The 13621-nt window shown below is 43.0% G+C and overlaps 1 protein-coding gene across 5 annotated transcripts in view; it reads left to right on the top strand.

Moving 5' to 3' along the window:
* The window catches only part of LOC143706794 (centrosomal protein of 95 kDa-like), a 256104-nt gene that overhangs the window by 127325 nt on the left and 115158 nt on the right, over window positions 1-13621 (top strand). For all 5 annotated transcript variants that reach the window (XM_077199099.1, XM_077199100.1, XM_077199102.1 and 2 more), the window contains 2 exons: window positions 7323-7525; window positions 8211-8350. In XM_077199099.1, the coding sequence (XP_077055214.1) occupies window positions 7323-7525; window positions 8211-8350 (343 nt within the window). The remainder of the gene's footprint in view (window positions 1-7322; window positions 7526-8210; window positions 8351-13621) is intronic.

Raw genomic sequence — 13621 nt, 5'->3', positions numbered from 1 at the left:
ATGTTCTTTACTATACCAATTTGTACAGTGTCATTGGGTACCTTGAAAGGCGCTTTTCTAAATAAAATTTATTATTATTATTATTATAAGTAGGAATGGCCCGATACCATTTTTTTTCAAACCGATACGAGTACGAGTATTTACATTTGTGTACTTGCCGATATCGAGTACCAATACCGATATTTCTACCGCAAAAGTAACTATAGGCTCCCAGAAAAGAAGACAGAAGACTATTTTAGGACACAGGTTAGAAGACTGTTTTTATTTTCTTCTCTGCTTGTTTTAACAAGTCTAAAAATAAATAATAATGACTAAAATAATAAATGTATTAACACACAAACCACTGTTAATTTAACATAAAAGCAAGCAGTTATTGCGTGCATGGTCTGACATGACTGAATGCGCCCAAAGTGCGCTCCCTTAACTCTTCGGGGTCGCCGATCACGCCGGCGTGATCAAGTTACATGACCAGTTTAAGACGTTGAAGCATAAAAACAAAGTCACGTTAAGCGCTGCCGTCCACTTCTGTCGAAAGTGCTGGCTTGAAATTCTATTTTACTTTTTGTTTTGTGTTGATAAACCAAGTAAAAACGGAGATATGATCATTTAAACTTTATATAAAAAAATATTGACGCGTTCGTAAAAGAACGCCAGATGTGATGCGACAGGCGTTGCATTTATTCTAATAACTTCGTCAGTTTTTGTCATAAAACAAAACGGAGAAAAATGTGTGAATCTGCTGACTCTGCTCTTCAGGCTGCACGTTTTAGGGAATGGAGGAGGAGCCAACTGAGCAAAGACGCGAAATTAAAAAGGCAGAGGATTTACGGAGTTGACAAAGAGAGACGTTATATATATCATGTATAGAGAGATATTATTGCTAGTTTTTGGAAGAGTTTGAGTAGATTTTGAGAGTAGTTTAGGAGTAGTGTAGATAGTTTACGTAGTTTAGGAGTGGTTTAGGTATTTTAGGAGTAGATTTAGATAAACTGTTTTAAGGAGTGGCACAGATAAAAAATAAAATTGAATAAAAAACACCTGATATTTTTTGTAAATAGTTGTATGTATAGTTTGCTTTTGTGTTAATTTTACCTTTTGTATGGTATATTTGCACTAATGAGGAACCCCTCTGACTCAAGGAATGAAAGCCCTGTAATCTAGCTATCTGTGTAATTGTACATGAAGTGTTTTGTAGAGTTTCTCAGCAAAAAAGTAAAGAAAAAACGCCTATTGCCACACCTCCTATTTGTGATTATATAGTTAAATTTTTATCTCAATTTTAAATTTTTTATTTTGTATTTAAACTATTTGGTAACCCTCATACTCTGGGTATGCAAGGGCTTAAATATAGCTCTCTGAATAATTGTGTGCACAACATTTTTTACAAAGTGGCTGAGCTAAAAAGAAAGAAAAAAAGCCTATGGCTACACCCGTTTTTTTTGTAAATCATATTTTTTTTTTGTATATAGCTTGATTATATCTGAGTTGTGCCTGTATATGTTGACATTTACAACTTGTGTTTACATTTTAAACCTTTTAAAATGCTTCATTGAGCATGTTTGTGTTTTTTGTAGTAGAAAAGCTATAATTTTTCTATTCGGATTTTGTGTTTTTTGTGTGATTTTGGGTCCAGTATGTTGATACAGTACATCAAAGTGAAAAACTAATTGTCTGGTCATATAGGTGATGTTGTGCTGAAAAAAATAATACCAAACATTGGTATGGTAAACATTTGTTTATGTCGCAAAATTAAAAAAAAATAAAAGTACTCAAAAACGGCCAAAATAGCCCAAGACTCCGAAGGGTTAATAGTCTAATTCCTAAAAAGCTGACAGTTCATCGCGATCTCACACATCTGTTATTATCAATGAAGCTGACTGCACAATGAATCTTTCATAATATCCACACTTTGTTTGTTATAATTAGAGGATTTGCCAGCATACAGAATTCAGCACTGAACAAAAAAGTTTTGAGCAGTGAGGGGAGTCTATCTTAAATGCTTCTGATTAGCCATTGCGTTCAAGAAATCAACACACATGTCTGTGATTGGCTACATCGCTCAACGCTGCAAACATGTTATGAATAGAAACTCTGGCCTGTAAATCGTTTCTATTTTGTTTTAGTTGTTCTTCTTGCTTTTCTGCAACAGATGAATGAAAATCTATTAGTTTTAATATGTTGTATTCATAGATATTTCTAGTTTGCGGGAGTCCCGCGAATCGTTTTATTCTCCCGGAACCCGCACACACAGAGTGAGTTCATTACCGCCCGCGCTCGCGCTCGGCCATCAGATCTAGTGCCGCGCCGCACTCTTTTGCGTTGGGAGTGCACGTCCCTATGCCTCAGTTCACCTCGACAAAGCACTCGCGGCGGCCAGTTTCGTTTCGCAAAATGTAAGTGGTATCGGGGCGTGGTATCGGCGAATTTTTATGAGTACGAGTACGAGTATATGAAGATAGTATCGACCCGATCCCCGATGCCAGTATCGGTATCGGGCCATCCCTAATTATAAGACAGGGCTATTCGCTTCAGTTCGCTCGCCGTCCCCCTCGCTTTTGAGCACGGACCGAGACGAAAGTGAAAGCGGATGTAGCGCATCTACTCCGCGCAGAAATAGCCAAACTGCTGTGCGAAGGGGCCATAGAACCAGTACCTCCTTCTCTGAGCGAGTCAGGCTTTTACAGCCGTTATTGTCTCGTACCCAAGAAGGACGGAGCTCTAAGACCTGTCTTAGATCTGAGATATTTGAACAAAGCTCTCATGAGACGGCCGTTCAAAATGCTCACGACCAGACAAATCCTCGTGCAAATTCGCCCGAGGAACTGGTTTATCTCTCTCGATCTGAAAGATGCATACTTTCAGATTCTTAATGTCCCCCGTCACAGGCCATTCTTGAGATCCGCCTCGGCGGTCTGGCATATCAATACAGCGTCCTCCCGTTCGGCCTGTCATTGGCACCCCGTACATTTACGAAGTGCATGGATGCGGCTCTCGCCCTCTTAAGAGTGAAAGGGCTGCGAATTCTGAACTATTTGGACGATTGGCTGATTTTAGCACAGTCAGAGATAGAACTGTAATCTCACAGAACAGTGTTTCTCACCCATCTGGAAAGCTTGGGCCTCATGGTCAACTGGACCAAGAGCTCATTACTGCCCAGTCAGTCAGTTTCCTTTCTAGGAATAGAACTGGACTCTGTGGCTATGACGGCCCGCCTATCGACACAGCACGCACGCCGTGTTCGACACCTGGCCTCGTCTTTCCAGGAGGGCTGCATCACATCTCTGAAGACATTCCAGAGGATGCTAGGCTGTATGGCATCAGCTGCGGCTGTGCTTCAGCTGGGCCTGCTGCGCATGCGCCCGCTACAACGCTGGCTGAACGCCCAAGTGCCTCACCAAGCTTGGGTTTCAGGCTACAAATGAATCAGAATGACTCAGAGCTGCGTTTTGGCTCTGCAGCCCTGGTTAGTGGCCGACTGGTACCAGCGGGGAGTGACAATGGGGGCTGTCTCACACCGAAAGATCATCTCGACGGACGCCTCCAACTTAAGTTGTCTTGGCGCCGTCTTCGAGGGCAGACCGATCTTTGGCCTGTGGTCAGACCAAGAGAGACGCTTCCACATAAACTGTCTGGAAATGAAACTGGTCGAGAAAGCGCTCAAACGCTTCCTCCCGTTCATACAGGACCTCCATGTGCTAGTCCGCTCGGACAACATGTCTGTGGTGTCCTACGTAAACCGTCAGGGCCGTGTCATATCCAGAAGCCTCTGCCATCTGACAGAACGCCTTCTTGTATGGTCTCAGGACCTCCTGCGTTCGCTGAGAGCTGCGCATGTGCCAGGCCACTTGAACGACGGTCCAGACAAACTATCCAGGAACTACGTTCCCCCAGGGGAATGGTCCCTGCACCCCCAGACAGTCCAGTTACTGTGGCGCCTTTTTGGCAAAGCGGAAGTCGACCTGTTTGCATCAAAAGACAACGCTCATTGCCCACTGTTCTTTTCAAAGAACGAGGATGCGCTGTCCCAAATCTGGCCCAGCCTCCCACTTTATGCTTTCCCTCCCGTCTCTCTGTTACCACAGGTAATCAAGAGGATCAGGGAAACATGCCACTCTGTGCTCCTTATAGCCCCGCGCTGGGAGAATCAAACCTGGTTCCCGGAGCTGATGCGGCTGTCTCACATAGCCCCTTGGCCGATTCCGGTGAGGAGAGATCTCCTCTCTCAAGCCCGCGGCTCAATCTGGCATCCCCATCCAGAGCGCTGGTCTCTGCACGTATGGTTAATCAACAGATACCCGTTGTCCTGCCAGAAGGAGTGATGAACACGATTACGCAATCCAGAGCTCCCTCTATGAGGCTGCTTTACACGTCTAAATGGTCTGTGTTCTCCAAATGGTGTGCTGATAGAGATCTAGACCCATGAACATGTGGGGTCCCGTGTTTAATTGGCTTCCTTCAAGAGCTGTTGGATAAGGGCAGGTCCCCATCCACGCTTAAAGTTTATGTGGCGGCCGTTGCAGCGTTCGCTGAGTCGACGCACGGTCAGTCAGTAGGAAGAAACGAGCTCGTCATCCGCTTCCTTAGAGGAGCCAGACAGATGAATCCCCCGTGACTCCCGTCAGTTCCCATATGGGATCTTTCATTGGTCCTGGAGGCGCTGAAAGCTTTCCCCTTTGAACCGATAGACACCGTGGACCTAAAGTACCTCTTGCTCAAAACCGTTTTCCTTACAGCTTTGTCGTCAGTCAAACGTGTGGGGGATTTACACGCGCTATCTGTTAGCGCCGCGTGTTTTGAGTTCGGGCCAAATGACTCTAAAGTCATCCTTAAGCCAAGACATGGTTATGTCCCTAAAGTGTTGGGCACCCCCTTCAGAGCGCAGGTCATTTTTCTTTCGGCTGTGCCAGCATCCGATAGTGAGGGTGATGTTAATCTCCTCTCCCCCTTCAGGGCTGACGGGGCAGAGGGCTTACATTACGCGCTCCGCCTCTTTCAGGCGTTCGGAACAGCTCTTTGTCTCGTTTGGTGGGCGCACCAAGGGTCTCGCCGCCTCGAAACAGAGCCTGTCCAGATGGATAGCTATCACATCTGCTTATAAGTCTAAAGGTCTGCAATGCCCCTTGGGCATTAGGGCGCATTCCACCAGTGGCGTGGCCTCGTCGGGGCTTGGTCCAGCGGGATTTCCATTCAAGACATTTGTGAGGCGGCAGGCTGGGGCTCTCTGTCCACATTTGTTAGGTTTTATAACCTGGAAGTTCCCGCCTTGCAGGCTAGACTTCTGTCAGTGTGAGCGGTTTGTATATCCTGCCCAGATTATCATGCGCAGACTACTCTCATGCGACGTTAGCTCTCCTGATTGAGCTGCACTATATGGTGAATAGTTATATGGACCGGCGACGCCACTCTGTATACCCTGTATGTGCTTATAACATGTGCTGGCCCTCTTTGCTGGCCACCTGTTTCCCACTTATCTATGTTCCCCGGGAATCCCTGGGACTCATGAAGTGGAGGCTGGGCGCGCAAGGCGTTGACAATGGGTTTCCGTAGCGTAAGCAACTTACGCAATACGAGAGAACCTCTCGTAAGAGAACGTACTCGGTTACATACGTAACCTCGGTTCTCTCTAGAAGAGGGAACGAGTATTGCGTAACCCGACCGTGCAGCGTCACGAGCGATTTTCGCTTCAGCTGATGAAACCAGTGATGCAGCTTCCGAGTCTGTCTTTTATACGCTAAGCCACCCCCATTCTGGCGGGCTATGACGCGTAGAGGGCGCGACGTCACGCGCAAGGCTCAGTGGTAGGCTGCAGCAGTTGCCGCACGGCAGCCAATGAGCACGCAAGTTGGCCTGCTCTAGGTCTGCTGGCTGCTGCACTGCATTGACAATAAATGCAAAATTAAGGATAATTTTTGGCTTCAATATCTCGAAAAAAAGATGACTTTAACCGTAGCGTAAGCAACTTACGCAGTACTCGTTCCCTCTTCTAGAGAGAACCGAGGTTACGTATGTAACCTAGGACGTTTTCATGGAGGACGTTAGAGACATTTGTGTTTTACAGGCGAATTTTGAGATTTTAATGCTGTCCGAATCTTCTATGTCTCTGTTTTTCTCACTCCTCTGAGAAATCTAATCCCGTCTGAATGTGAATGTCTGCTCTTTGTTGGGTGTAATAGAACAGCTTAACATGCTTTTAATGTTCAAAAACATTATTTTTCATCATACATCAAACATCATACTGTACATTATTGCAGTACCTGCAATATTTCCATTTTGTCTGAAATGCTGGGTGTGTCTCAATCAGCTAATATATTTAAATAACGTTTAGCTTTTTTCGAAACATCTAATGATGTCATGAGGCATATTGAGTTAGCTCGCGTGACTACTGTACTGTGGACCTGACTTAGCTGACCTGCTCTGATTTCTACAAAGCCCGCCTTCCAAAAAGCCCAGAGTGATCTGATTGGCCAGCTGAGCCAGTGGGTTGTGATTGGGTGTGTGTCCTAAATGTAATGCCCCTTACCATAATCATGAGCTTCAGCTTCCAAGACTTCTAAAGCAATTGTTATGTCGTTGGCATTACTGTATCAGTTGGAGCCCAAGATTCATCCAAACACACACACAAAATGGCAACAACATAACTTTTTTAGGCAGGTTTGGAGCAGTGTTCTCTATTAGATTGAATAATTCCCTTTTGTGGGAGACTAAGTGATTTGTAACTTTGCAGATCTTATACAAGCGCTCACACAGATACGTTACACACTAAAAGAAAAGGAAAACATTAAAAAGCATCATATGACCCCTTTTTAAAACAATCCCTTTTATTTTTGGATCCCTTTTAATCATACAGACTTTGTTCTCCGACCTTCAGCCTATCACATGATTGTCGCTTTCTGCTGAGATGCAAGTGTCTCAAATGCATTGTCGCTCCACCTCTGTGTGCAGTGTGAATGCTGTCTTGGCACTGAGCATGGGCAATGAAAATAGTATTTACTGTATATGCACTGCAAACGGATCGTGTGTAAAACAGGTGTTAGGAAAACAATAGGGCTTAATCCTTAGAAAAACAATCAGGTCCTTGGCGCTTTTAGTGCTTTAGTGCTAATAATCTTTAGCAAAACAATATAGTTTCAGAAACTTGGGAAAAAACAGTTACGAAAAATACTTCATTATGGTACACTACTGACAATCACATCATATTTCTATAGAGGAGGGAAAAAAATCTGCTACCATTAACATTGTCATTTCTCTTGATTGAATTCTTATTTCAGCCTTTTTCCAAAAACGGATGTTGAGCTAACACTATATAACCTTTTCAAACGTAGTGTTGCCTGCTGTCCTTCCTCAAGTGGAAACCTTAGAGAATGCGGTGAGCACGCAGACCACCCTCCTGAGAGAATCTCTCTGGCCCACTATTCATCTCCAGTTTCCCTACCAGACCACCACCCGGAGACCCCCTTCCTCCCCTGACATGGCCCTGTTTACTGAAGACCAGACCATACAGCAGCCAGAAAACTCATGTCACAAGGTTAACATTTTTAATTCAGCACTTGATTTCATGCAGAACTACTGCATCCTAATGTATTCATCATAGTAAATGACAGTGATGAGCAAAAGCTAAATGATTGATTGTTGATTTTCCACTTGAAATTGAAGAATTCTTTTTGGTGTATTGGCAGGTGTTTGTACTCAGTGGAAGCATGTTTACATGCACACTAATAAGCTGATAACTCCCAAAACTCAGCTTATTTAATTAACCAATTAGCCTGGTTTACATGCAAACCAGTAAAAACTGGCAAAGCAAGGAAACCTGGGTTGTAAATATGCTTACTGAAATTTGAATTCTGTCAGAGGGTAGTCCATTCAGAAGAATCTGTGGATCAGGGAAAGGTGGGCTACTCACCACTCTTTGCTTGAGTACTAAAACAACATTTTCCTCCTGAAACAATGTAAGTTGAAGAAGAAGTTCCTGCTAGTGTTAGTACTGCTTGTTGAGGTCATAATTTTTTATTCTCAACACTTCTCTTTTCATTTGGCATGTTGGCCTTTAAAATTTATGTCAATCAATTTCTGGTTTAATTGATTTAGAGGTTGATTCTTTTAAAACCATCTTACCTTGATGGTGTTCAATTTATCCAGAAAAGCGGTCTTCTAATTTATATGCAATTTATGCAACCAGATTTATCGATGTGTTGTCTGTTCTCTGGGTACAGGTGGACACAAGACCGATCCTGTTCTGCACCCAGCCAGGCAGACACAGAGAAATAGAGGAAAAAGAAGAGAGAGAGGAGGAGCAAGCTAACAGAACAACAGAAATTTGCGTGATGCATACAGACGAGAGACAAGGTGCTGGGTAAGAAATGCAATCAGATAAAAGTAAATTGGTGAGAGGGAACAAAAGAACACACAAACATAAACAGTTAAAATAGACTGAATGACAATGCAATTCATGGAGTGACTTTACTTGTGAATGTGTGTATTTGTTTCTTCTGGGCTTGCTATATATTAAAGAGGTCTGAACTGCATTGTTTTATAATGTTTCCTGGGGTGCACATTTATAATATTAGTATGATTTTTACATTGAAAATGGTCATAATTTAGAAATAAAAGGCATTTTTTTCTATCCTGATTTTAGCCCTCTGATTTGAACACTCGGTTTGAAGTCTGCTGTGAGAATTCAGTGTAAATGCCCACTGCTTAGATTGGCTATCATCTTTGCATATAACTAAATAAGTATAACGTGGAACTCTATTGCGAGTCGCGCGCAAGAGAGAAGTCTCTAAACTTTTAGCACGTTTTTACTATTACAGCTCACAAGGTTAAATAATCGTGAAAGTGTTGATTATAGCATTATATTTGAATTGTGGCATGAAAGGTTGCATTGATGAGCATGTAGCTGATCACAGACATGTTGAGCGCATGAATGCAGTGATCTCATCATTGAAACTCGATATTCTAACGAATGCTTTCATCATAACTAACAGTGCAAACCATGGTGTAAACATGATTCATTGATTAAAATAAAGCAATAAATTATTTTGAGATGACAGAATGTCTGACTGTACATGAATCATTACATATCAGAAATCGCAGATCAGGCAGTAGAATTTACAGTTGCTTGCATGTTGTGGCATTACTGTCAAAGTCCATATCGTAGAAAGTCTGTTTGCAAAGCCTGCACCTGAATTGTGACTGATTTACCAAATATTCCACAGTTAAATGTAGCAAACAAATAAATAATTGCCAACTGAGACCTTTGCATATTTGAAAATAAATAACCACTTTCCTCCACTTTTCCGTCTGCCGGAAGCTAGTTATTTTAGTCGATGAAGTTTTAAATATGGATATTTTTCTTATACGAACACATCACTTAACTTCAGAAGACCTTTATTGACCCCCCGGAGACGTGTCGAGCACTTTAATCATGAATAAATTTGCTTTAATGTACTTCCAAAGTCAAACAGCCATTCACTCTCATTATCAAGCTTGGAAGAGCCAGGACTTTTTTAATATATCCCTGTAAACTGCAGTTACAATCACATAAATAATGCTAATAGAATAAAAATAAAATATTAATATTGAAATTTAAATCATCAGATCGGTGGAGTCTTGCAGGTTCTGCAGGTTTCTCCCATCTCCAAACAAACTCATGCAGAGTGACCATCTTGGTCACCTCTTTCTGGATTGATCAGTTTGGCTAGCTCGAGAAATAAGTCCTGGTTGTTCCGGACTAATTCAGTTTATAATTATGGTGTCAAGAACACTCTTGGAAACCTTCCACGGAGCAAAACTTTTTGTAAACTTTCTCCAGATTTGTGCCTCAACACAATCCTGTCTCTGAGGCTCAGATATTGGTTTTTGCTCCTGCATGCATTTTCAGCTGTTAGAACTTATATAGACGGCTGTGTGCCTTTCTACATCATGTCCAATCAATTAAATTTGTGTCAGATGGATTTCAATCGAAGTGTAGAGAAATCTCAGAGTTGATCCAGATAAATTTAATGTATCCGAGCTAAATGTCAAGCCTCACAGCAAAAGATCAGAATACTTTGAATTAGAATACTTTGAGAGACAAATTTAAATATTTTTATTAAACACACTTTTTTTTATAAGGTATGGATAATAAAATAAAATATGAAAAAATTAAGGGGTCTGAATGCACTGTAAGCAATAGCTTACAGGACATTCCCACAGCCCTCCGCAATGTATGTCCTCCCTTGTTGTGGTCCTTGTAGCAGACTCCGAGGAGCCTTTGCTTTTAAAAAAAATAAGCGGAATAAATTTTTTAAAAAAGTTAAAAACTATTTGTATGGATGTCAATCAGCAAAACTTTTCAAACAGTGGAATAAACTGGGTTTTAGTTGTTACAGCGAATTAAAAAACAAACAAACTGGAAACTATTGATTAACTGGTTAATTTCTTTCAGATGATTTTCTATGAAATCAGAAATAAATCTCACTCTAAACTTTAACAACTACACCACTTCCTGCAAGAGCTTGCATTTCATTGGACGCAGACTTTTATTACGGCTATTTGCGAGGTGTGCCAGATTAATGCAATCAACAGAAAACTATACTCGGTTACTAACGTAACCTCGGTTCTCTCTAGAGAGGGAACACGTATTGTGTAAGTTTAGCTTACGCTACGGGAAAGATTCATCTTCTCGAGATATAGAAGCCAAAAATTATACTTAATTTTGTATTCATTGTCAACGCAGTGCAGCAGCTAGCAGACCTAGAGCAGGCCATCTCGAGTGCTCATTGGCTGCCCTGCGGGCAACTGCTGCAGCCTACCAGTGAGCCCGGCGTGACGTCACGACCTATGAAGGGCGCCCACGCCTTCATAGCGTCACAGCCCGCCAGAATGGGCGTGGCTTAGCGTATAAAAGTAGGGGCTGTAGCCTGACTTCCCTGGTTTTTCGTCGACTGAAGCGAAGTCGCTCGTGGCGCGAGCACGGCCGGTTACGCAATACTCGTTCCCGAGTATCGTTCTCTTACGAGAGGTTCTCTCGTATTGCGTAAGTTTAGCTTACGCTACGGGAACACTTTGTCAATGCCGTGCGCGCCAAGCATCCACCATGAGACCCCGAACTTCCAGGGGAACCCCATAAGTGGAAAAAATAAGGTGGCCAGCCACGCGGGCCATCACTTGTACATAAGCACACATAGGGAATACAGAGCAGTGCGCCGGTCTGTATAGGCACATGGCACATACCCTACTAGTGCAGCTCAACCAGGAGAGCTGAGTCACGTGAGTGTGATCTGAGCAGGAAGATCTGGGCAGAATACACCTCTCCTTCAAACTGACAAAAGTTGCCTACTTCCGGTTCGTACTGTATTAGCAGTGAGAGAATGAGTTCAGGCTCTACATGTGCTGTTGTTTGTTGTTTTAACAATTCAAAGAAGATAAAAAAACTTTTTAGAAACTTGGTGCTTTGAGCATAAGATAAAAAGGAGAGAATGCCTATGTCCGGTTCGTATCAGCTACATTCAATACCAGAGAGTAGACGTTTTTGGTTAGCTGCGCTAAAACTGAAGCATCCAACGAAAAAGGTGTAATACGTTACCAGTAGGGATGGGCATTTCAAGCAAAAAAAATATTCGAAGATCGCTGGGTATTATGCAATTAATATTATAGAATCGCACCCCTCCATCACATCACGCAGACATGCATGTAAAGGCTATAGGCTACACACCAGAGCACGTGAGCAAAGCGGAGCAGTGTGACGCTTAAAATATAAGTTAAACAAAAAAAAACTAAACATACGTTTTATATTTAAGTTTCACAATATAATGTTTTTTATTTTATTTCATCTATGTTGATTATATGAAAAGGGAACCGCATAAGATGAGTCAGATATGATCATAAGATGCCCAATATATCGGAGAACATTTGGAATGGCTCAGACATGATTTTGACCACTTGTCAAGTTTTGTTTTGTAGAAAGCCTTTCTTTAAAGTGAATTTCGTTTAGTATAAATTGTATCTTCATTTTATCAATGTTTTATCAACAAATTGCCTGGAATAATAAATGAGAAGCACAAATAGTAGATATACAGGACACGGAGGCGCGGGCGCGTGAACTGGAGCGCGTCTTATTAATTAACGAAACTCAGCGTATAAGTTACTTGCCTCACATACATGATAAGTATATCTATAGAAAGCTTGAATTGTGTACTTTTAAACAAAATAATTAAAAACGAGCAGAAATGGGCTGCTCTCTGCTGCTTATGTAGGCTATAATCCATATGAAGTGTGCATTTCTCTAGGCGCGTTCACTACTGCGAAGATGGCGAGTCAGTATCATCAAATTTATCTTTGCAGTCGACACTTACAGAAAACACTAGTTATTAATAAACAATTCAAATGTTTAATGCATAATCATTACTTTTGCCGGGGGTTTTTTGTGGCAAGCTTATACACGCGTTGAGTTGCAGAATAGGCAATATATTACGAAAACGCTCATTATGGTTTACCATTCTCTCCCATATAGTATACATAACTTCCAACCCAACTTCAGTCGTGCACGGGCCGGGGCAGCCCTACTTATTTCACATATTTTCTAACCAGCACATCACTGCGGCGTTCTGAGCAAGCGGCGCTTAATCTTCATAAAGCTTCGAACCGGAAAAGGACAACCGGCTTCCTGTTCAAACCCGCTATGAATCATGGGTAAATTCGCTAACCAGGAAAAAGGTGGATAGCGTCCACTATCCATCTGGACAGGCTCTGTTTCGAGGAGGCGAGACCCTTGGTGCGCCCACCAAACAAAACAAAAAGCTGTTCTGAACGCCTGAAGGAGGCGGAGCGCGTAATGTATAATCTCAGTACCCTGACAGGGCAGAGGAGATTCACCTCACTTTCGCTGTCAGATGCTGGCAGAGCTGACAGCTAAATTACTTGCGCTCTGAATGGAGTGCGCATCGCTTTAGGAACATAGCCATGTCTAGGTCTGAGGCTGACTTTAGAGTCATTCTTCCCGAACTCAAGAAACGACGCGCTGACAGACAGCATATGCAGGTCCCCCACACGTTTTACTGACGACAGTGCAGTCAGAAAGACGGTTTCCATTTTTCCATTTTTCCCTTATCCAACAGCTCTTGTAGTAAGGTGAGCAGATGCGCCACCCCGCATGTCCGTGGGTCCAGACCTCTGTCGGTGCACCATCCGGAGAACACAGACCATTTAGACGCGTAGAGCCTTCTCGTGGAAGGAGCTCTAGGCTGCGTGATCGTGTTCATCACTCCTTCTGGCAGGGCAACGAGTACCCGTTGATCAACCATGCGTGCAGAGACCAGCGCTCTGGATGAGGATGCAAGATCGAGCCGCGAGCCTGAGAGAGGACATCTGCCCTCACCAGAATGGGCAACAGAGCTGTAAGTGACAGCCGTGCTAGTTCCGGGAACCAAATCTGGTTCTCCCAACGCGGAGCTAAGAGGAGCACCGAGTGAGCGTTTCCTTGATCCTCTTGATCACCTGTGGTAACAGAGAGACTGGAGGGAAAGCATATAGCGGGAGGCTGGGCCAAACCTGGGCCAGCACGTCCTCGTCCTTCGAGAAGACGCAAATATAATGCGTCTTTTGACGCAAATATGTCGACTTCCGCTCTGCCAAATAGGCGCCA

The sequence above is a fragment of the Siphateles boraxobius genome, unplaced genomic scaffold, assembly GCF_051911475.1.
Source record: "Siphateles boraxobius isolate OS27281-9 unplaced genomic scaffold, OSU_SipBor_1 41, whole genome shotgun sequence".
NCBI lineage: Eukaryota > Metazoa > Chordata > Actinopteri > Cypriniformes > Leuciscidae > Siphateles > Siphateles boraxobius.
The sequence above is the reverse complement of the archived record's forward strand: the minus strand, read 5'-3'. Positions and strand labels throughout refer to the sequence as shown.